The sequence below is a fragment of the Perca fluviatilis genome, chromosome 1 (genome assembly GCF_010015445.1).
Source record: "Perca fluviatilis chromosome 1, GENO_Pfluv_1.0, whole genome shotgun sequence".
Taxonomy (NCBI): domain Eukaryota; kingdom Metazoa; phylum Chordata; class Actinopteri; order Perciformes; family Percidae; genus Perca; species Perca fluviatilis.
The window spans coordinates 5,348,960-5,373,132 of record NC_053112.1 but is presented as its reverse complement, the minus strand read 5'-3'; the positions used below and the strand labels follow the sequence as shown (position 1 = coordinate 5,373,132).

The 24,173-nt window shown below is 40.1% G+C and overlaps 1 protein-coding gene across 1 annotated transcript; it reads right to left on the bottom strand.

Annotated features, from left to right (window-relative positions):
* Nucleotides 1-1,362: 1,362 nt before the first annotated feature.
* btbd3a (BTB (POZ) domain containing 3a) lies at nt 1,363-11,782 on the bottom strand. Its single transcript, XM_039807758.1, is given in 6 exon segments — nt 1,363-2,732; nt 2,734-3,350; nt 5,232-5,388; nt 8,211-8,329; nt 8,519-8,609; nt 11,598-11,782. Coding segments are annotated over 6 exon segments (1,425 nt in total). The 3' UTR covers nt 1,363-2,476.
* Between the last annotated feature and the right edge of the window lie 12,391 nt (nt 11,783-24,173).

The window sequence follows — 24,173 nt, the reverse complement described above, 5'->3', positions numbered from 1 at the left end:
TTGTTTGGCAGAACTTTCAGTCAAAAGAAGGCCATTCAAGTCCAGCTACATGTTCAATCTGTTCAACGCTGATTGGTCTGGTGGTGGCGAGGACCCTAAACTATACACAACATGGCCGCTGTTACAACATCTGGGATGAAACATCTGAAAGAATACGAGTTGTGCACGAAGGAATCTCCAGACAGCAGCCAGAATGCAGCAACTTCAGGTACGGCAAAGGAAGGACAGTCCCTGTTTACTTCATTCATGTGTTTACTGGGTTCATGGACTGAGGATGGGAGGAGGAGTCAGCACAATCTCAACCAGGGGATTCAGGATTCGGCCAAAACTCCCAAAAATCTGGATTCGGTGCATCCCCAGTTATCATGCTTCAATCGTCGTGTCTTGAAGGCTCGGCAGTAGGGCTGCACAATACATCGTTTTTGTTTATATCGTCATCGCGATATCAACTGAAAGTCACTCAGATGTTCTCTGTTAATTGACAGAAAATATCAGCAGAAAACTGCACTTTAAAAACGTAGCTGTCGTTCTTTTCGTGCTGCCTTTCATATTCAATCCGATGTTCAATTTGTTCAATAAAAGAACGTTGGAAAGGATTTCCTTTCTTTTGTTTTAAATACAAGTTGTTTGTTGTAATTCAGCAGAATACTGACCAGCAGAGTACACTTTGATTCATTTATAACACATCTTACATATTCAACAACGCGGTCTACATTTTTCCGCCATGTTGCATACACTTTGATATCATGTCGCGCTTTAAAACACGTACACGTTCCTTTACCAAGTCGCTTTACTAAAGCCAAGTGGCTATTTACTGCAATTTGGAGCTATCCGGCTGTAATGCCTTGCGCCCGAAGAACGGGACGCTGCATTTGGAGCCATGCTGTGTGTACAGCAGACGGTTCGGATTTAGGCGAACAGTAACGGGACACGACCCCCCCGGTCTCCTGGGTGAAAGTCCTGTGTGGTTTGACCCACCCCCTCCCCGACCAACCTCCCTACGTGGATTTTCTCCCTTTCATACTACTCGCTACCGTAGTCGTGCTGTGATCACGAAATATGCTTCCCATTGAAATAGGGGTGGGGGAAAGAAAATCGATATCGCGATATTTTTCGTGGCAATACTGCATCGGTACACAGACGCCAAGTGTGGATCTCTTATTATATATGTGTTGGTCAGTCTGTCTGCTTGACAATCCCCATTTTTAGGGCTGTGCTCGATTGAAGAAATTCTTAGTCGACTAACACTCCTTCAATTGTATTGACTAATCGATTAGTTGATTTAATCGACAGATCTGTAAATCTGAGTTTCTCTGCAAAAGCACCACTTTAATTCTTGTGTTGACCAGAGATGTGCTCGTACGTTTCTTGGAAATAAGTCATTCAGCATGAAAACAGCATCAGACATGACTAATGGAGTAAAGAGATCTAAGTTGACTAAGACCAAAACAACCGATTAGTCGACTAAGAGGGAGCAGCGCTAGGAGAAATCAACATAAACTCCAGGAAAAGTGACAAAAAGTGTAGAAAAAAAAGACGACCGAAGCTATAGTGACGACCAAAAAAAATAAAATTTTAAATTTGGCCCGAAGACAAGAAGAGGGTTAATATCGGGGTCTCAGTTTGTCAACCTATCCGCGAGCTGCTTTAGGGCTACATCGCAGCACACAACAACCATGTTGACTAAGATCAAAACGACCGATTAGTCCACTAATCGACTAAGAGGGAGCAGCCCTACCCATTTTTGCAGCAACAAAATTGAAGTGAGATGAACTCTCTCTCGATAAAACAGATGTGGACAAGCTTGAAAAGCTACGATTTAAATATCCTACGTGGCTTTAATTAGGAACATGCATTTGACGCATCGAGATATCGAATCGCTGACTTGATAATCGTAATCTAAATCGGGAGATCGGCGAAGATTCACACCTCTAATACGAATTGGCGTGTCACACACAACGCCACTTCGTGAGATCGGTCGGCCATATCGTGCAGCCCTACTCAGTCCGTCCATCTCTCCTCGAACCAGCTTCCTGAGAACTCGTCTCCAACACTTAACACATAAAAGTCCGCGTGGTGGTGGCAGTGAACAGGGCTGGGCATCGTTTGGATATTAACCATTCGGATTCAGATCCTTCCTTTTCGATTCCGGTTCTCATCGATTCTCGATTCTTTGAGCGGGTGGAGCTGAAGCGGGTCGCACGTGCCTATTTTCACGAATAAGAGGGAAAGTTTGATTTTGATTCAATGCAGACGGGGGCTTTTTCCAACGTAGCTAGGAGCGCCGCTTACCGTGCTCCGAGGCCGCAACGCAACAAGCGCCCGGCCCGCTACGGAAACCCAGACTTGCGCACGTTGAAATTCGTAACCCAGTGATCGGATTTGAAACCAAAAATCCTCCAAAACGAGGTAGTAGGAACCGGTTCCTCGATGCCCAACCCCTAGCGGTGAAGCAGTGAGAATCTCCGCGCGTCTCTCAGGCGTAGAAGACGAGCTCGGGGATCTGGCCGCCCTGCACGCCGGTGCCGTTGGTGCTGTCCGACGAGCACTGGAACTGGAAGGTCACTTTCCCGCACTGCACCTCCGTCATGCCCTCCTGGCCGAAGTAGCTCAGCTCGTTGCCGTCCAGCACCACGCTGGCGGTGTAGAAGGTGTCGGGCTCGATCTGCACGGGGTAGTCGAAGGACACGGGGAACGTGCTGCTCGAGCCGTCCGAGAAGTACTTGATGACGCTGCGCCATGGACACGCCCTGGCGCTTCAGCTCGATCTTGGCGCTGTACTCGGCCGAGCCGCAGCTGGAGCCGTACAGGCCGAAGCCGGCGATGAAGACGCGCTTGTCCACGGCGAACTGGATGCTGTCGCAGCGGCCGCGGTAGCGCCACTGGTTGCTGCGGTAGGCGCACGACTGGAAGCGGTGGCAGCGCTGCGGCGCCAGGCCCTTGCGCGGTTTCGTGCAGAACAGCAGCTCGGGCTTGTTGGCCGCGGTGTACCACAGGAAGATGTCGTTGGTCTCGTTGAGCGTGAGCACGCCCGACTGCGCCGCGCCGTTGGCGAAGTCCTCCAGCAGCATGGTGGGGACTCGGATCAGGTAGATGGCTTTGCCGAGAGCCAGGCGCTTGTTCTCGATCGTCGGCGCCAGGTCGCGCCGCTGGCACTCGGCCTCGGCCCAGCTCAGCGCCGCCTCGAACACGACCATCTCCTTGGCGTTGAGCGTCTCGCGGCGCAGGATGCTCTCCAAGGTCTGCGCGTCGATGTCGCAGAAGCCCTCGGAGCGCAAGGCGAGCTCGGCCTGCGCGTCGATCACCTCCCAGCAGCGCTGCGTGAGGTCGGGCTCCTCGAACAGGCAGCTCTGCAAGGCGAGGCAGGTTTAATTATACAGGGCAATTCAGAGTGCTTCACATAAAAACATTAAAGAGCAGTTAGAAAACGATTGAAAACTATTTAAAAACATTAAAAGATAAGAATAAAATTTACAGTGCAGTATAATAGGGCTGTGCAATTAATCGACATTTAATCGTGATTATGATTTCGGCTCCCCAATTATCACAAAAACAGAATAATCGAGAAAAATAATTATTTAGCTCGTTACGTTTTGCAAAGTAAACTCTTATTTTCTCTCGTGTGTTCTGAATGAAAAAATTTAAGTTTAAATAGGAAAAGTATTACGGCAAATTTCACAGTTGTATTTGTTTTTTTTACTGTTGATTTATTTAACTTTTTCCCCACTCTGTTTTAAGTTCAATAATTGCAACATGTAACAATGCAACATCTTGTCAAATTATCGTGATTTCAAATATTGACCGAAATAATCGTGATTATGTTTTTTCCCCATAATCGAGCAGCCCTAACATTTACACAGTTAGATTTTAGATAAATAATCATCAGTGATGTGGATGTAACGACTAAATGGGGGAAAAGGCAAATAACAGAACATTTACAACAGTCTGGTAAGTTCAAACAATGACATCACTTTACTGTAATGTAATAATTTAATTATTAACAATCGAGAAAAACAATTATTTAGCTCGTTACGTTTTGTATTTTTACGTAAACTCTTATTTTCTCTTGTGTCCTATTTAAATAAAGTTTAAATAGGACACAAGTATTGAGGCAAATTTCACAGATTTATGCGGGGTTTTTTACTGTTGATTTATTTAACTTTTTCACACTGTTTTTTAAGTTCAATAATTGCAACATCTTTCCAGAAGTTAACGGGTAATCGTGTCAAATTATCGTGATTTCAATATTGACCGAAATAATCGTGATTATGTTTTTTTTCCAATAATCGAGCAGCCCTACAGTATAAGAATTTAAATAACAGAGATAAAATAAAAAGGTACAGTGCAGTATAAGAAATTACTGTTATTTATTTTTCAATGTGATCGTCACCACAAGGCTAACCTTTGTCAAACCTTTGTCAAAACTCTCTTAATAGTCAGGAAATGTGCTAATAGTTTCGTAGACTATTTTTTGTTTTTATTTTATTTTAATGGTCCCGCAGACTATGTCTGTTCAATTGTAATTGTTTAGACCAGGGGTGTCAAACTCAGTTTCCCAGAGGGCCAGACTGGAAAATGAGAATCACATCAAGGGCCAGACATGTGGAGATTATTGACATGTGTTTATTTAAGAGAAAAAAGTTGGAAAAGGCTAAAAAAAAAGAATAAAAATTGTCTAAAAAAGTGACAAAAGCATCAGAAAGTGACAAAAGCATTGTAAAAAGCGTGAAAAACTTCAGAAAAAGTGGCAAAACATTGAGTAAAGCATCCAAAACGTTGAAACAAAGTGCCTACATCTTGAAAAAAAAGCGCATAAACAGCCAAAAGACGTCAAAAATGTATAAAAACAAACAAACAAAAAAACATCAAAAATGTAAAAAAAAAACATCAAAAATGTAAAAAAAAAGCATCAAAAATGTAAAAAAATAAAGCATCAAAATGTAAAAACAACAAAAAAGCATCAAAAATGTAAAAAAAAAAAAAAAGCATAAAAAAAATAAAGCATCAAAATGTAAAAAAAAAAACATCAAAAATGTAAAAAAAAAAAGCATCAAAAATGTAAAAAAAAAAAAGTAAAGCACCAAAAACTTTGAAAAAAGTGACAAAAACTAGGTGGGCCTCAATTCATTGTGAACCTAAACTGAAATGCGGGCCGGATCAAACCCTGCGAGGGGCCGGATTTGGCCCCTGGGCCTCGAGTTTGACACCTGTGGTTTAGACTCTTGGCCTACCTGCGACAGCAGGACGCAGGCGTTCTTGGCGCTCAGGCTCGTCTCCAGGAAGTTGACGCAGGCCCGGGCCAGGTGAGGCACGATGTACTTCTTGGCGGCGTAGAGGGTGGCGAGCACGGTGTCGGCGCACAGGTCGATCTCGTCACAGTAGATGTACCTGGAAGACAAGAGGGTGGGATTAGTGCCTTCACTTCAGAAAAGCACAGTCAAGTTTTGCCCATTTCATGATCCAAACCAAATCCAAAAGAGACTTCAGATACAGTATTAGGGGACCACTAAGGTCTATATAAAAGAGACTTCAGATACAGTATTAGGGGACCACTAAGGTCTATATAAAAGAGACTTCAGATACAGTATTAGGGGACCACTAAGGTCTATATAAAAGAGACTTCAGATACAGTATTAGGGGACCACTAAGGTCTATATTAAAGAGACTTCAGATACAGTATTAGGGGACCACTAAGGTCTATATAAAAGAGACTTCAGATACAGTATTAGGGGACCACTAAGGTCTATATAAAAGAGACTTCAGATACAGTATTAGGGGACCACTAAGGTCTATATAAAAGAGACTTCAGATACAGTATTAGGGGACCACTAAGGTCTATATAAAAGAGACTTCAGATACAGTATTAGGGGACCACTAAGGTCTATATAAAAGAGACTTCAGATACAGTATTAGGGTACCACTAAGGCCTATATAAAAGAGACTTCAGATACAGTATTAGGGGACCACTAAGGTCTATATAAAAGAGACTTCAGATACAGTATTAGGGGACCACTAAGGTCTATATAAAAGAGACTTCAGATACAGTATTAGGGGACCACTAAGGTCTATATAAAAGAGACTTCAGATACAGTATTAGGGGACCACTAAGGTCTATATAAAAGAGACTTCAGATACAGTATCAGGGGACCACTAAGGTCTATATAAAAGAGACTTCAGATACAGTATTAGGGGACCACTAAGGTCTATATAAAAGAGACTTCAGATACAGTATTAGGGGACCACTAAGGTCAAGAGACCTTAGCCATGAAAAGCAAACGTTACATTTTTAAGAGCAGCTGCCACCCAGCCGAGTCACCACAGCCTGTTTCACAGCCTGAATATTAAAAATCTCTAAAACTCTCTGAATTCTGAGTCTCAAAGTTGGCAAATCTGTCAAATTCTGCACGGCAGTGTCGCATAATAACAGTATGAAAAACATTCCTCATATTTTTGGTGCGGTGCACAACTAGTCGTGGCCAAAATTAGCTGTGAACCTAAATTGATATGTGGGCCGGATAACAATTAGCAAGGGGCCAGATTTGGCTCCCGGGCCTTGAGTTTGACACATGTGCTAGAGAGGCTAGGCTACCGAAAGCAGGCGCCGAAAGCAGAAATGGCTCCGGTTCCTAAGCGACCGGGACACCGCAGCTCTTGCTGCTTCATTTCGGTGCCATTTAAATGTCTGCGCTGCCCTCTGGTGCTCTGAAACAGACGTTACAGGCAACAGAAGCATCGCTGCACGTGACGCTAATCAACACTACTGTTGGCAGCAGCTAACGTTAGCTAACGTTAGCCTACCGTTAGCTAGCAGCTGGATTAAACACGGTTAAGATGCTGAGAGCTAAGCGGTCCAACGTGTCCCTTATTTTAGTTCATTTTACTGCTGTTTTTCAAAGTTTTTGTGTCTTTTTCTCAAAGTTTTTCCCCCTGCTTTTTCAAAATTTGTCACTTTTTTTCATAAGTTTGTTGCTTATTTGAATTTTTGGTCACTTTTGTCGCCCTAGTGTTGCCTTCCTTCTTCCTACGGTGTTTCTTTCTAAGTTTTTATTAGAGCTGGGCAATATGTGGATATTATATCGATATCGTGATATGAGACTAGATATCGTCTTAGATTTTGGATATCGTTATATCGTAAATGGCATAAGTGTCTTTTCCTGGTGTTAAAGGCTACATTACAGTAAAGTGATGTCATTTCCTGAACTTACCAGACTGTTGTAACTGTTCTATTATTCACCTTTAACCACTTAGTCATTATGTCCACATTAATGATGATTTTAAGTGTGAAGATATGTTGTACCTATTCTTGCCTTTCTTCCTTCTATCGTCTTTTTCCAGTTTTTTTTTTGCCTCATCATCATCCAAATGTTTTCCAGGTCCAAGGCTGTTGTTAAGTAAATCTATCGCTGAGATCGCTGTATTCTTCCTCTTTATAGAGACTTTATTTTTTTCTACCAAAAATTATTCGCATTGTTTGGTACATGGCTTAAAAAAAAAAAAACTGTTCAAAGGGGGGTATATAATAGACCTTTATCACAGCAGACATGTTGACATGTCATAGTAGGAAAAGCACAGCTTTATTCAAAACCATTACTGATGGCTGCATTCCACTTAGGAGAGACCCTGGTATTAAACCATTACTGATGGCTGCATTCCACTTAGGAGAGACCCTGGTATTAAACCATTACTGATGGCTGCATTCCACTTAGGAGAGGTCCTGGTATTAAACCATTACTGATGGCTGCATTCCACTTAGGAGAGACCCTGGTATTAAACCATTAATGATGGCTGCATTCCACTTAGGAGAGGTCCTGGTAAAACATTACTGATGGCTGCATTCCACTTAGGAGAGGTCCTGGTATTAAACCATTACTGATGGCTGCATTCCACTTAGGAGAGGTCCTGGTATTAAACCATTACTGATGGCTGCATTCCACTTAGGAGAGACCCTGGTATTAAACCATTACTGATGGCTGCATGGCATGCTGACTCACTGAAATATCTTACTGGGACACTTGATGGAACTGAGCCATCGTTAAGGTGATCAATGTCAGCTGTGCTTCTCCTACTATGACAAGTCAACATGTCTGCTGTGTGTGTGTGTGTGTGTGTGTGTGTGTGTGTGTGTTTCCTTTGAAAAAAACATGAGAATCAGTGCCCTAAGCCCCCGACTACAGACTGATAAACACTGAACGAATCGGAGGCTGACGTACTTCAACATGGCCAGGAACGAAGGAGGCTCCACGTCAGGGATCCGGATCTCCTCCTGGTCCTCGGCCAGCTCTCCGTAAAACATGGCGTGGAACACGGAGCTGCCGACAGCCAGGACGTACTGACGTAGAGCAGAGGAACAACATCAGGGACGAGAACTCCACGCACAGACATCACACGAGACTCTCACTCACCAACGTGGCGTCGTGACTTTGCGTAAACATAAACGCCACTTTCCTAAAGCCAAATGGCGTGTTATCTGGACACACTTTTAGTGTGAGGTGCGTCGCGTTTGTTTTTTTTTTTTTACCTTGTGTCCCGGTACTCGCTGCGTCCCGCCAGGCGGCCCGACCACAAAGTGAACATCCGCCATCATCTCGTTGTTGAACATGACTGAATTCCTGCAAGGACACGAACATTGCACGACAACCGTTTAATCTTGCACGTAAAACACACAAAAAAACAACAATTACAATTCAGTAAAGTGACAGAACTGGCAGGTTTTAGGAGACCGTCCCACTCAGGATCTTCTGATGTTTTTTTTATTATAATCAACGACAGTCATGTTTCCATCGACGTATTTTAAATCGCATTAGAAAATGTTGATCAATCAATTTATCAATCAATCAATTTATTTATATATAGCACACTTAAAAACAACCATGGTTGACCAAGGTGCTTCACAGGTTAAAACAACAAATTACTGCTCATACATTTTATACAACAATAAAACATGTGTAATATACAGTATACGAGGTATAGTGAAATTAAAATAAAATTAAAATTACCAGGAAATTAACAAACCTAACTCGAAGGAAAAGCCAAAGAAAAAGTAATGAGTTTTTAACAATGATTTAAAGCATTCCAGAGTTTGGCAGGTTCTGATATGGACTGGCAAGTTGTTCCACAAGTTAGGGGCAGCTACACTGAAGGCTCGATCACCTCTGGTTTTTAGTCTGCTTCTCGGTACATCCAAGAGGAGGAGATTAGCGGATCTTAGCACTCTAGCCGGGATATGAGCGTGCAGAAGCTCTGTTAAATATAATGGAGCCAGGCCGTTTAAGCATTTAAAAGTCAGTAGTAAAATTTTAAAATCGATCCTATAATGAACAGGGAGCCAGTGGAGGTGACGCAACACAGGTGTGATATGGTCCCTCTTCCTCTTTCCTGTCAAGAGACGTGCAGCCGCATTTTGGACTAACTGCAAACGCTGAAGCGATGACTTGTCTAAGCCCACGTACAACGAGTTACAGTAGTCAAGGCGAGAGGTTATAAGGGCATTTATCACCCTTTCCAGATCTTTAGGATGGAGATATGCCTTTACCTTGGCTATAGTTCTCAACTGGAAAAAACACGATCTGACAGTGGCGGATATTTGTTGATTGAAACGGAAAAGAATCTTCCCCAAATTCGCAATTTCTTCACTCCTCTGTGACGGTGAACTGAATATCTTCGAGTTGGGGACAACGTCATCCCACCCTTCTGTACTCGCATCTCTTTTAGTTTCGGCATTGCCGATCTAAGTCACACTGGACAGCACCGAGCTCAACCAGACAAAATGCCACGGCGCTTGCAAGTGTCGCATATTTGGAAGATAGGTTCTTTTCGCTTCAGGCTCTTTAATAATAATAATAATAAATTGAATTTATATAGCGCTTTTCATGGACTCAAAGTCGCTTTACAGGGCAGGGTAGATTATAAAAACATAACAAAACAAAACGAGCAAACAAAACAAGTAGAACAAAACAAGATACAGATGACAGATGACATCTTTGACAGTGACAGTGTTCCCCCGACAACAGGCTTTTCTTCCAGCAAGCCTTTCTTCCACCAATCGGGACGCTGCGTACGGCAAACGACGTTTCTGTAATCACAGACTTCAACCATCACTCCTCGGCAGCGTTGGGTGCAACGCGTTACAGTAACGTAACAACTTTTTCGGGTAAAAAGTAGCGTAAGGCGCTACTACTGAAAAATGTGCTAACGAAACGTAGCTCCTTTTTCAATTCGGCGCAACGTTACTTTTCCCAGGGACAGATTTGACAGCTGCCTTCTCAGCTGCGCGCTCACAAGCTCCACACGGGACGCGACAGAGGCTGGTGGTGGCGGAGTAATCGCGGTGAGCGAGGAGGAGCCAAAGCTAACTTTTGAGAGCTTTTTAAGCTTCGTGGACTAAAGAAATCTAAGTTGACTGAGACCAAAACCACCGATTAGTCGACTCATCGACTAAGAGGGAGCAGCCCTACAGTGAACTGCCTCCTAGTTAGGGCTGCAACGGTATTTTTCTTCTTTTTTTGATAAATAATCATCAGTAATGTGGATATAATGAATAAGTAGGTAAAGTCAAATAATAAAAACAGCTAGATTAGTCCGGTAAGTTCAGAAAAGTACATCTCTTTGCTGTAATGCAGCCTTTAAAACCAGGAAAAGACACTTATGTCATATCACGATATTACAATATCCAAAATCTAAGATGATATCTAGTCTCGCTATATCACGATATTGCTATAATAGATATATTGCCCAGCCGCACTGCGATACATCAACCAGTGTGTCCCTGAGTAAGACATCTAACCCCTAGTTGCTCCAGAGGCGTGCGGTAACGGAAAGTAGCGTATATGAGCGCCGCTGTAAGGTAAAGCGAGAGGTAAAAACAGATAGCACAGATGATGTAAAGTGAGTTAAAAGTGAACAATAAAAACAACAAGCTACAGCTTCTCAAGACATTTTAGTGGCTTTATCTGTTGTCAAAACCGCCGGTAATGTGAATGGCATTTCCCCCGAAAAAAAAACATCAGCTGGCGGTGACGTGCCACTAAATACGTTAGTTAGTTAGTAATGGTTAGTTCCCACCAGAGGTGTATAGTCCAGGTGCCAGAAAGTAGAAATCCTGTCCAGCAGCTGTCCCAACCATCACTAAACCAGCTCCTCTACCAGGTAGATGAGCTGGTTAGTGAAAACACCTGTTCTAGATGTAGAGGCAGATCCAAAAACATGGCAGGATTTTTACTTTCTGGCACCTGGACTATACACGTCTGTTCAGCAACCAACACATCTTAGACGGTATACAGTAGTTTCCAAACGAGACATGGATGCACTACACAGACTTTTCAAATTAAAATATCAGCAACTGTACTTTAGAATAAAATTCTAATCTACTTTACAAAACTACCATCACAAATACTGAAATTCAAACATGTGTAGTCCAGGTGCCAGAAAGTAAAAATCCTGCCATGTTTTTGGATCTGCCTCTACATCTAGAACAGGTGTTTTCACTAACGAGCTCATCTACCTGGTAGAGGAGCTGGTTTAGTGATGGTTGGGGACAGCTGCTGGACAGGATTTCTACTTTCTGGCACCTGAACTATACACCTCTGGTTCCCACTGACCTCTCCCGGAGGGTGGGGTACAGGCCCTGCCAGTTGCAGCAGCCCTGCGTGGCCGCGGCGGCGCTGTGGCTGTTGTTGTTGGCGAGGTTCTGCTGTTGGTACTGGTCCTGGATGGAGGAGGAGGAGGTGCTGCTCGCTGAGGCGGAGGGGACCAGCTTCTTGGCGGGATACAGCTCTGCAGCCATATTATCTTGCAGTCAGACGGCAGGCCGAGTCATGGCAGCTCCGGGGCCAGCGCGCTCAACGGCTGCTGTCGGACCGGACCGGACCGGAGTCTGGAGAGCGCTGCCGAGGAAACAGACTTCTTTATTTTAATTAGATTGTAATTTTAAAAAGGCAAGGAAAGTTATCTATATAGCATGGCTCATAAGTGCAATTCAAAAGTACTTTACATAGGCATACACATACAAAGCAAATCATTTATAAGTAATCATTAGCAAAATATTCTTCTTTTTTTGTGGCCACTTTTGAATATGAATATGAATATATATATATATATATATTCCTCGATGCAGAAGGTCCCCTAAAAATATGGCCATTTCCACCAAAAAATCTTGGGGAATGTCCCCCCCTCCCATTCAAGTGAATGGACGTAATGTTCAAATTTGACAAAATTCATAAATTTTCAATTGCTAACTACTCATTCATACGTTCACCGAGAAACTCCATTCCAACTTCAACACGTTCCGCATCTTTCATACATTCAGGGTATGATTCAACTTTCAAATCCCATTCATACTTTTTAAAATATTCAACCTTGTTTGAGGCGCTAGAAATAAAGCCCTTCGGACATTTTTTTTTTTTTACATTAGACTGCATTGGATGGAATGCTCAGACTGAGATTTGGGGGATCCGAGTGAGGAGCGGTCTCTACTTTGCTGTGCCAGCCACAGTTTTAACTCTTCATAGATTAATTTTACAGAGAAAAGAGGGAATTTTGTGTCCTTTCTAACAATGGGCCCCATTCACCAACCGTTCTTATGAAGAAATGTGTTCTTAAACCCACCTCTTTCTTATCTTGGATTTGTTCTTTGTTTCTTATCTTGAAGTTGAGAAAAGTACGTCATATTCAGCCAGAGGTGGACTGTAACTAAGTACATTTACTCCAGTATAGTACCAAATGTTGAGGTACTAGTACTTTACTTGGGTCTTTTCTTTTCGTGCCACTTTCTACTTCTACTCCGCTAGAAATATTGTACTTTTTACTCCACTACATTCATCTGTTCCAGTTTTAGTTACTCCGCTACATTCATCTGTTCTAGCTTTAGTTACTAGTTACTTTAGTTACTCCGCTACATTCATCAGTTACAGCTTTAGTTACTAGTTACTTTAGTTACTCCGCTACATTCATCTGTTCCAGCTTTAGTTACTAGTTACTTTAGTTACTCTGCTACATTCATCTGTTCCAGCTTTAGTTACTAGTTACTTTAGTTACTCCACTACATTCATCTGTTACAGCTTTAGTTACTAGTTACTTTAGTTACTCCGCTACATTCATCTGTTCCAGCTTTAGTTACTAGTTACTTTAGTTACTCCGCTACATTCATCTGTTCCAGCTTTAGTTACTAGTTACTTTAGTTACTCCACTACATTCATCTGTTACAGCTTTAGTTACTAGTTACTTTAGTTACTAGTTACTTTAGTTACTCCTCTACATTCATCTGTTCCAGCTTTAGTTACTAGTTACTTTAGTTACTCTGCTAAATTCATCAGTTACAGCTTTAGTTACTAGTTACTTTAGTTACTCCGCTACATTCATCTGTTCCAGCTTTAGTTACTAGTTACTTTAGTTACTCCGCTACATTCATCTGTTCCAGCTTTAGTTACTAGTTACTTTAGTTACTCCGCTACATTCATCTGTTCCAGCTTTAGTTACTAGTTACTTTAGTTACTCCGCTACATTCATCTGTTCCAGCTTTAGTTACTAGTTACTTTAGTTACTCCGCTACATTCATCTGTTCCAGCTTTAGTTACTAGTTACTTTAGTTACTCCGCTACATTCATCTGTTCCAGCTTTAGTTACTAGTTACTTTAGTTACTCCGCTACATTCATCTGTTCCAGCTTTAGTTACTAGTTACTTTAGTTACTCCGCTACATTCATCTGTTCCAGCTTTAGTTACTTTACACATTAAGATTCCTGCACACACACACACACACACACACACACACACACACACACACACACACACACACACACACACACACACACATCTGACAGCTTTAGTTACTAGTTACTTTACACATTAAGATTACAGCACATAAAACACATGTAGTTTACAACAATATAACGACTACAAGTCTCATTACGTATTTGTCGGGTCTGATTAATGTGTCGTTAGGCAAACCAGCCGGTGTAACGGACGTGTGTGTGTGTGTTTTTTTTTGTGTTGGTGTTGTGTGTGTGTGTGTGTGTGTGAGACCATTAAACACATAACTGGTTGGATCCTTTACTCTTTCTACAATAAGATGATTCTTCTTTACTTTTAATACTTAAATCTCATTTTCCTGATGATACTTACAGACTTTTACTGAAGTAGTATCACTGCAGGTCTTGTACTTGTAACAGAGTATTGTTACAGTGTGGTATTAGTACTCTTAACTGCAGTAAAAGCTGTATAATACTATACTTCCTCCACTCCTAATATTAAGATATTTAAGTTACGCTCCTGTAGAGCTAACTAAAGCTAGCCCCACAGACAGACAGACAGACACACACACACACACACACACACACACACACACACACACACACACACACACACACACACACACACACACACACACACACACACACACACACACGTCCGTTACACCGGCTGGTTTGCCTAACGACACATTAATCAGTCCCGACAAATACGTAATGAGCCAAAATAATTTAGCATAATAATAAAAAGTCGGTTGGTAAACGTCCAAACCGCGGAGGTTTCTTTTACGTCTTAACTTTAGCATGCTAGCTAGCTTGTTAGCTGACTCAATAAAAGGCCGTTTTTCCGAGTTAATTTCTCGCTCAGCGTTAACATGTTTGGTTATTAACTCGGTTTCCACTTACTTTAGCGCTGGGTAGAAGCATTTATGGCCGTTTCTTCTCTCCACGTTCAGCAGGTTTTGAGTTGTTTTAACATCCGAGCGGCTCAGCTTTGTTTACAGTAGCTAGCTAGCTAGCTAGCTTCTTCTGCTACTGATGTTTACTTCTTCTCTTCTTCTTCCTCAGGGTTTTACGGCAGTTCGCGGCTGTTTACGGCAGAGGCAACTCATTAAAGGCACAGCGCTGCCACCTGGAGGCCGGAAGATGCAATTACACAAATACCAACTTAATTAATTAATAGAAGAAAAATAATAATAATATATATATAAAATAAATACATAAAATACAATTAATGCGAAAAAAATTATAATAATGAAATAAAAGTAATTAAAAAAATTAAGTTGAATAAATGAATAAATAAAATACAATTACAATTATTTTTCTATAGCTTGACATTTTTAATTCATCTAAAATGATTATGTTATTATTTTTCTTTCTGAACGGATATTGAAACGTAATCTTCTTTTAAATAAAAAAATTACTTAAATTTTTGTATATTTAGACTTGTTTTTATTGCGTTTGTTTTTCCTCCGTGGCGGTTTAATTAATTGTCCGTACGTATAATTATGAGTGTTTTTGCTATGCATATTATCTTTAATAATTATAATTAGTTGTTGTCTTTTTCTTAGTAGATGGAGTTGTAATAGGTTTTTATCTTTATTTAGATGCCTTCTGTTTTATCCTTTTCTTACCTGCACAAAGTAAACTTGTAAGTAGTCTACATCCACAAAGGTTTTGTCACTTTTGACGAAGCTTTTTTATGATAACATAACAGTGTGTAACCAGGCTGTGCTCTCTTTCCTCCCTCCCTCCAGTCTGTCCGACTGTCCCATCGGTGCCGCAGAGAAGATCCTCCCGACTGACAGTAAGACCCAATCAGAGGTCAGACCGTGTTCTCAGGTACCACCCACTCACGTTGAGTTAGACCAGCTTTAAGATAACGTGTTTGAATAATAATAATCTGTTTTGTCATGAAGGGAAACCTCTAATTTTCATGTTTTAATGAGGCATTTAAATCTAAACATATACCAAGAACTTTTGGTAACAGCTGTGGATTGCGTTTAACATTTTTTTCTTAAAGGTCCCATGACATGCTGCTTTTTTAATGCTTTTATATAGACCTTAGTGGTCCCCTAATACTGTATCTGAAGTCTCTTTTATATAGACCTTAGTGGTCCCCTAATACTGTATCTGAAGTCTCTTATATATAGACCTTAGTGGTCCCCTAATACTGTATCTGAAGTCTCTTATATATAGACCTTAGTGGTCCCCTAATACTGTATCTGAAGTCTCTTTTATATAGACCTTAGTGGTCCCCTAATACTGTATCTGAAGTCTCTTATATATAGACCTTAGTGGTCCCCTAATACTGTATCTAAAGTCTCTTTTATATAGGCCTTAGTGATCCCCTAATACTGTATCTGAAGTCTCTTTTATATAGACCTTAGTGGTCCCCTAATACTGTATCTGAAGTCTCTTATATATAGACCTTAGTGGTCCCCTAATACTGTATCTGAAGTCTCTTATATATAGACCTTAGTGGTCCCCTAATACTGTATCTGAAGTCTCTTTTATATAGACCTTAGTGGTCCCCTAATACTGTATCTGAAGTCTCTTATATATAGACCTTAGTGGTCCCCTAATACTGTATCTAAAGTCTCTTTTATATAGGCCTTAGTGATCCCCTAATACTGTATCTGAAGTCTCTTTTATATAGGCCTTAGTGGTCCCCTAATACTGTATCTGAAGTCTCTTTTATATAGACCTTAGTGGTCCCCTAATACTGTATCTGAAGTCTCTTATATATAGACCTTAGTGGTCCCCTAATACTGTATCTGAAGTCTCTTTTATATAGACCTTAGTGGTCCCTAATACTGTATCTGAAGTCTCTTTTATATAGACCTTAGTGGTCCCCTAATACTGTATCTGAAGTCTCTTTTATATAGACCTTAGTGGTCCCTAATACTGTATCTGAAGTCTCTTTTATATAGACCTTAGTGGTCCCCTAATACTGTATCTGAAGTCTCTTTTATATAGACCTTAGTGGTCCACTAATACTGTATCTGAAGTCTCTTTTATATAGGCCTTAGTGGTCCCTAATACTGTATCTGAAGTCTCTTTTATATAGACCTTAGTGGTCCCCTAATACTGTATCTGAAGTCTCTTTTATATAGACCTTAGTGGTCCCTAATACTGTATCTGAAGTCTCTTTTATATAGGCCTTAGTGGTCCCCTAATACTGTATCTGAAGTCTCTTTTATATAGACCTTAGTGGTCCCCTAATACTGTATCTGAAGTCTCTTTATATAGACCTTAGTGGTCCCCTAATACTGTATCTGAAGTCTCTTTTATATAGGCCTTAGTGGTCCCCTAATACTGTATCTGAAGTCTCTTTTATATAGGCCTTAGTGGTCGCCTAATACTGTATCTGAAGTCTCTTTTATATAGACCTTAGTGGTCCCCTAATACTGTATCTGAAGTCTCTTTTATATAGACCTTAGTGGTCCCTAATACTGTATCTGAAGTCTCTTTTATATAGGCCTTAGTGGTCCCTAATACTGTATCTGAAGTCTCTTTTATATAGACCTTAGTGGTCCCTAATACTGTATCTGAAGTCTCTTTTATATAGACCTTAGTGGTCCCCTAATACTGTATCTGTGGCCTTGACCAACTGCTACTCCAGAGCAGTAGGTCTAATACTCCAGGACAGTCCTGTGGGTCCTTCTGGGTCAAAATGTACTTTTTTGGTGCTTTTTGCGACATTTTTTTCTACCTTTTTTTGATGTTTTTGATGCTTTTTTAAAATTCATGCTCAATAAACCTAATTTACATGACATTATACCACATTTTTTAGTAAGAAATGTGGTATAATGTCAAAAAAAGTTTATTATTTATTATTATTTTTTATTATTATATAAAAAATTATTTTGACCATTAATTAAGATCACAGGCTGTCAAAGTTTATAAAACACCCAAAATGTACGGGATTCATACAATGTACATCCAAGTTAACTTTTTGGGGGTAATTTGGTTGAAAGAAACCCATATTTCTGATATAAAAACACTTAAACCCTTGTGTAGTCTTCCTGTAGACCAGGCAACTTTTTTATATTTCTGGGTCAAAATTTACTTCTTTTTTTTCCGACGTTGAGGTCGTCTTTTTCGAAGCTTCTGTCGCTTTTCCCCAAAGTTTTTTATAAGTTTTTTTGTCACTTCTTAACGATGTTTTTATCACATTTTTTCTGCGCTTTTTTTTGACGCGTTTTTTCTCTCCAAATGCTATAAACTAGCCTAGACATCTAGACGCACCCTAGCAGCAGCAAATGTAATCTGCAGCCAGGGGGGGGTCTAGGCACTCTCTGTTGGTTTGCGAGCTGGAAAAACAAACTCTAGTCAGGCCAATCACATCGTGTATAGAGTGGGTGGGCGGGGCTTATGGCTGCTGCTGCTGCTGGAGAACAGCTGTCTTCTGAAGACTCGGAGTTCAGCTTTTCTTTGAGAGAAGAACAAAGAATGGCTCTGAAGTCATTCTTAAAAAAGGGAAGATGTGTTCAGAGTTTAAAGTTTAATCTATCAGCTATAGCGTTGCTCTGATTGGTTGGAGCGCTCTCCTATTGCGTGCAGAGGGGAATTTGAAAGAAAACCGTTTGTCCCGCCCCTCAGATTGAGCCCTGACCAATGGGGGAGTTCCCAGACCTCAACATCTGGATGTGGCTCTGGCTCGTCAGGATAATAAAATTGAATAAAACGCCCAAATTCAAATGAAAGGACTGAGCTGATCTTGTATTTGACTTGTGAAGAGTGACGATTGTATGGAACCATCCACGTTATTATTTATATATATATCTTTTTGACAATTTAGTTGAAAGGAAACCAAAATTTCTGATAAAGAAACTTTGTGAAAATGGGTCAAATGTGACCAGAGGACAACAGGAGGGTTAAGTTCATAGTACGTACTTATACATTGTATAAGGGGTGTCAAACTCAATTTGGCCAAGGGCCACACTGGAAAAAGAGAATCACATCAAGGGCCACACATATATAGTTACGTGCTTTTATCTCATCGAAAAACGAAAATATCTTTGACTCAATTATTGCATGTATCATATAGTCTTCTCACTTACAGTTTGATCCACATAAAGCCCTGAAAAAGTTCCAAAGCCATCCTAGAATTTAGCTAATCAAGCAAAACGATGATTACATTTTCTAAGTAGGCTTCCACAACAGCTGACTCACAACCCGAATATGAAAACTCTCTGGTTCTGGGGGGGGGGGACTTGTGAGTCTCAAAGTCGGCAAATTTGCCCAAATTCTGCTTTGAGTGTGGCATAATTGCAAGGTTAATAAACAAGTTTCCCATGTTTTTTGGTTTGGCACAAAACTAGGTGGGCCCAAAATTGATTGTGAACCTAAATTGGGGCCGAATTTGGCCCACGGGCCTCGGGTTTGACACATGTGTTATACAATGACCATAAAGTCAAGTCTGATTCTGTGTTTTGTTGTGTATATATATATATATATATATATATATATATATATATATATATATATATATATATATATATATATATATATATATATATACATATATATATATATATATATATATATATATATATATATATAATATATATATATACCAAAGTTTGGACTTTGACAATGCGTTTCTTTTTTATTTTCATGACTATTTACATTGTAGATTCTCACTGGCAGTAAATTGTGTTAAATGAAGAACATATGGAATTATGTAATTAAAAAAGTGTGAAATAACTGAAAACATATCTTATATTTTAACCACCCTTTGCTTTTTTATTAATAAGGGAAATACTTCCACTAATGAACCCTGACAAAGCACACCTGTGAAGGTAAAACCATTTCAGGTGACTACCTCATGAAGCTCATTGAGAGAACACCAAGGGTTTGCAGAGTTATCAAAAAAAGCAAAGGGTGGCTACTTTGAAGAATCTAAAATATAAGACATGTTTTCAGTTATTTCACACTTTGTTGTTAAGTACATAATTCCATATGTGTTCATTCATAGTTTTGATGCCTCTGGGAGAATCTACAATGTAAATAGTCATGAAAAATAAAAAGGAAACGATTGAATGAGAAGGTGTGTCCAAACTCTTTGGCCTGTACTGTGTATATATATATATATATATATATATATATATATATATATATATATATATATATTATATTCGATAAGTTGAAGCTGTAATAAAAAGGCCTACATGTTGCTGTTGGTGCTGAAACAAAGAACCACGACCCCGTCATGATATATTATAACATATTCCTTTATTGTTACTGATAACATGAATGAAAAGAAATAAACCTTTATGTACAGACAGCCGGGCTGGCTTCTATGATGTCTAAATATAATGTCTCTTTAATAACTCTCACTGTACACAATAAAGGACAACGATCATTTACAGGCACACTGAACGAGGCTCTGCTATTGGCCACAGAAGACAACGAAATATAAACGTGAAGAGAGTCCAGTGTGTGTTACAGCCGCTGTGTGTGTGTGTGTGTGTCTCTGTCTGTGTGTGTGTGTCTCTGTCTGTGTGTGTGTGTCTCTGTCTGTGTGTGTGTGTCTCTGTCTGTGTGTGTGTGTCTCTGTCTGTGTGTGTGTGTCTCTGTCTGTGTGTGTGTGTCTCTCTGTGTGTGTGTGTCTCTGTCTGTGTGTGTGTGTGTCTCTGTCTGTGTGTGTGTCTGTGTGTGTGTGTGTGTCTCTGTCTGTGTGTGTGTGTCTCTGTCTGTGTGTCTCTGTCTGTGTGTGTGTGTGTGTGTTTTAGTGTGTATGTACGTACTGTATGTATGTATGTATGTATGTGTGTGTGTATGTGTGTGTATGTACATACTGTATGTATGTATGTATGTATGTATGTATGTATGTGTGTGTATGTACGTACTGTATGTATGTACATATGTAGTATGTATGTATGCATGCATGCATGTGTGTATGTATGTACGTAAGTACGTATGTATGTATGTATGTATGTTTGTATGTACATATGTAGTATGTATGTATGTGTATATATGTATGTGTATATATGTATGTATGTATATATGTATGTGTGTATGTACATATGTAGTATGTATGTATGTATGTACGTACATATGTAGTATGTGTATATATGTATGTGTGTGTGTATGTATGTACGTACGTATGTATGTATATATGTAGTATGTATGTATGTGTGTGTATGTATGTATGTATGTGTGTGTATGTATGTGTATATATGTATGTGTGTGTATGTATGTACGTACATATGTAGTATGTATGTGTATATATGTATGTGTGTGTGTATGTATGTACGTACGTATGTATGTATATATGTAGTATGTATGTATGTGTGTGTATATATGTATGTATGTGTGTGTATGTATGTGTATATATGTACGTATGTGTGTATGTACGTTATGTATGTATGTACGTACATATATATGTATGTATATATGTACGTACGTACGTATGTGTGTGTGTATGTACTGTATGTATGGGTATATGTACGTATGTATATATGTATGTATATATGTATGTAGTGTGATAATCAGCTCCAGTGGTTTTATAATTAATAAAGTACACAGATGTGAATGGAGTCTGGTATTAATTAAACTATTTAGGTTAATTGATTCTGGATTATTTGAGTATGAAAATAGACGGTTCTTGTGAACCATTCGTACGTAAAAAATATGTAATAAAACACAGCGCTTTCAAGCCGGGGAGCTTGGAGTTCATGTCCCGGAAGAAGTTAGAGCTTCAGTGCGTAACTTTTTCACATTAATGAACGTCCGTTACATTCAAGCCGTTGACTATGTTCAGAAGATTGTGTCGTCCGGCGACTTTCCCGCCATCTTTTTTCGAATCTTAACCAGTCGGTTTGTTGTCTAAACTTAACGGTCGTCGCCGCATGTCGCTCGCCTTTTTGTCGCTCGCCTTTTTGTCGGCTAAACTTAACTGTAAATACCGCTGAATTTAAAAGGAGAATTCCGGCCAATTTTTAACGTTAATCTTGACATAACACACTTCCGACTTGACGCAGCTTACGGTCTTTTCGCGGTACTTGCGTTTCCAATCTTTACCAAAAATGTTAGCAGACTTGATCTACACCCATCTAACAATCTACGTATGAATGTTCCTATATGTACGTGGACATTTAGATGTCTAATTAGTGTATGAAAGTTACTTTGATGAGGAAGTAATAGCGCTCGGGCCACGATCTTTTCCACTAAAACGTTTCTATTTTTACTGTACTGGAAATTAAGGCTAACGGCTAACTCACCGGAGATAGCGTACTTTAGCCGGCTCTTGTAAAGTAAGAAATTAAAGTAAACAGTTAAAGCTATATACCGTTAGAAAGGTAAGAAGCTACACTTTAGTTTTACACCGTTAAATTAACTGAAAACATTAATAGATCATTTATATTTGAACAGATATTTTGATAGAACGTTGGCCAATAAGTGTCCGAACGTGGACACAGTGACGCTACAGACGCCTGGCTGAACACACTTATCATGGACGGCAGCTAGCAGCTAGCAGCTAGCAGCTAGCAACTAGCAGCTAGCAACTAGCAGCTAGCAACTAGCAGCTAGCAACTAGCAGCTAACAGGGCGAGCTACCTACCAGCAGGATCGAGACAGGGTAGGTGAATTTAAACAATGTCTGAGTGGAAAACGCATCTTGTTGTCACGTAAGGGCCCTGTTCATGTTGCACAGGCATTTTAATTGCATGTTGTGTCTGTTAAGAGGCACAAAGGCACTCTAAAACTTGCCCCAACAACTGCCGTTTTAGCTAAGTGGAAGCTCGTACACGTAGCTGCAGCTACTCCGTGTTGCCTGCACCGATTCGGGACGTGATTTTTTCAAACTACAGTACACGCATATTTATAGCGATCAAGATTAACGTAAAAAATTGGCCAGAATTCTCCTTTAACCGTCATGTGAACAGCTGGCGCCCGGCGTTAATGTCTTCCGATTGTTGTGCATGAGTTAAGAATCCGTTCACGGGAACGCGTTGGAAAATAAACCAAAAATATGCACCAAAAACCACCTGATTTTCATTCAGCGTGCCATAAACTGCCATGTCATGTTTCTGCAACACTGGGAACCAGACTCCATTCAAAATCATCCCAAAAACTATTGAGTGTAGGTATGTTTTCACAAGAGATTGGAGAAATATTTCCACTTTAGGGCCAAATTATCTCTTTACACACAAGTCTAGAAAAACTGTGGGCATCACTACACGGAAAGCTGAGGTTGTTCTGAACATTTTGATATGAAACACACGGGGATCACTTATATGAAAACACCCTAAAAAATGTAAATTCAAGAAGATATCTAAAAATGCCCGTAGACCTCAGAGGGTTAAAGGGTAACTACCTTTTTGTGTCTAAGTGACTGATGGGAACAATAATCTTTGACATTGGTCCAGTGTTAAGAGAGATCTCTGCAGTCGGCAGCAGAGAAACAAGCTACGATGTGAGTTAATAGTAATTGTCCATCTTGTATTTACCTTCACTAAAGTGCAGGTTTTGCCGCTGACAGACTCAGATTATTATTCTAAGTGTCTGACAACATTATAGAAAGGATCCCTACAGAGATGGACCTTTAAAAACCTCTTTGAGACCTTTCTGTTTAACCAGAAACCATAACCATAACCCACCAGACTCCATTTAAAAAAACACTACTTTTAGCGTGTATAGAGCCGGCATATCTCCACCAGACTCCATGTAAATAATCAGGACTTTTAGCGTGTATAGAGCCAGCATATCTCCACCAGACTCCATGTAAATAATCAGGACTTTTAGCGTGTATAGAGCCGGCATATCTCCACCAGACTCCATGTAAATAATCAGGACTTTTAGTGTGTATAGAGCCGGCATATCTCCACCAGACTCCATGTAAATAATCAGGACTTTTAGCGTGTATAGAGCCGGCATATCTCCACCAGACTCCATGTAAATAATCAGGACTTTTAGCATGTATAGAGCCAACATATTTTCACATGTAAATCAGTAAACTGTGTGTTTATTTCAACCAAAACTAGAGTTGTGATGGTTGGAAAAGTGGAAAGACGACCCAAAACGGCTTCTCATAGTTTTATTTTGTTTCTGTGGACTTTGAATGAAGTGTGTTTTACGATGCTAAAATCACTGTTTATTTACATGGAGTCTGGTGGGTTTAAAAAACGGAATTTCGTGGATGTTTTTATATTTAAAAAAAGAATCTTACTCTTTAACAGAAAGGTCGACCTCCTTAGAAATCCTTTCCATAATGTTGTCAGACACTTAGAATAATAATCTGAGTCTGTCAGCGGCAAAACAAGCACTTTAGTGAAGGTAAATACAAGCTGGACAATTACTATTAACTCACATTGTAGATTGTTTCTCTGCTGCCGACTGCAGCGATCTCACTTAACACTGGACCAATGTCAAAGATTGTTGTTCCCATCAGTCACTTATAGACACAAACACATAGAAACAT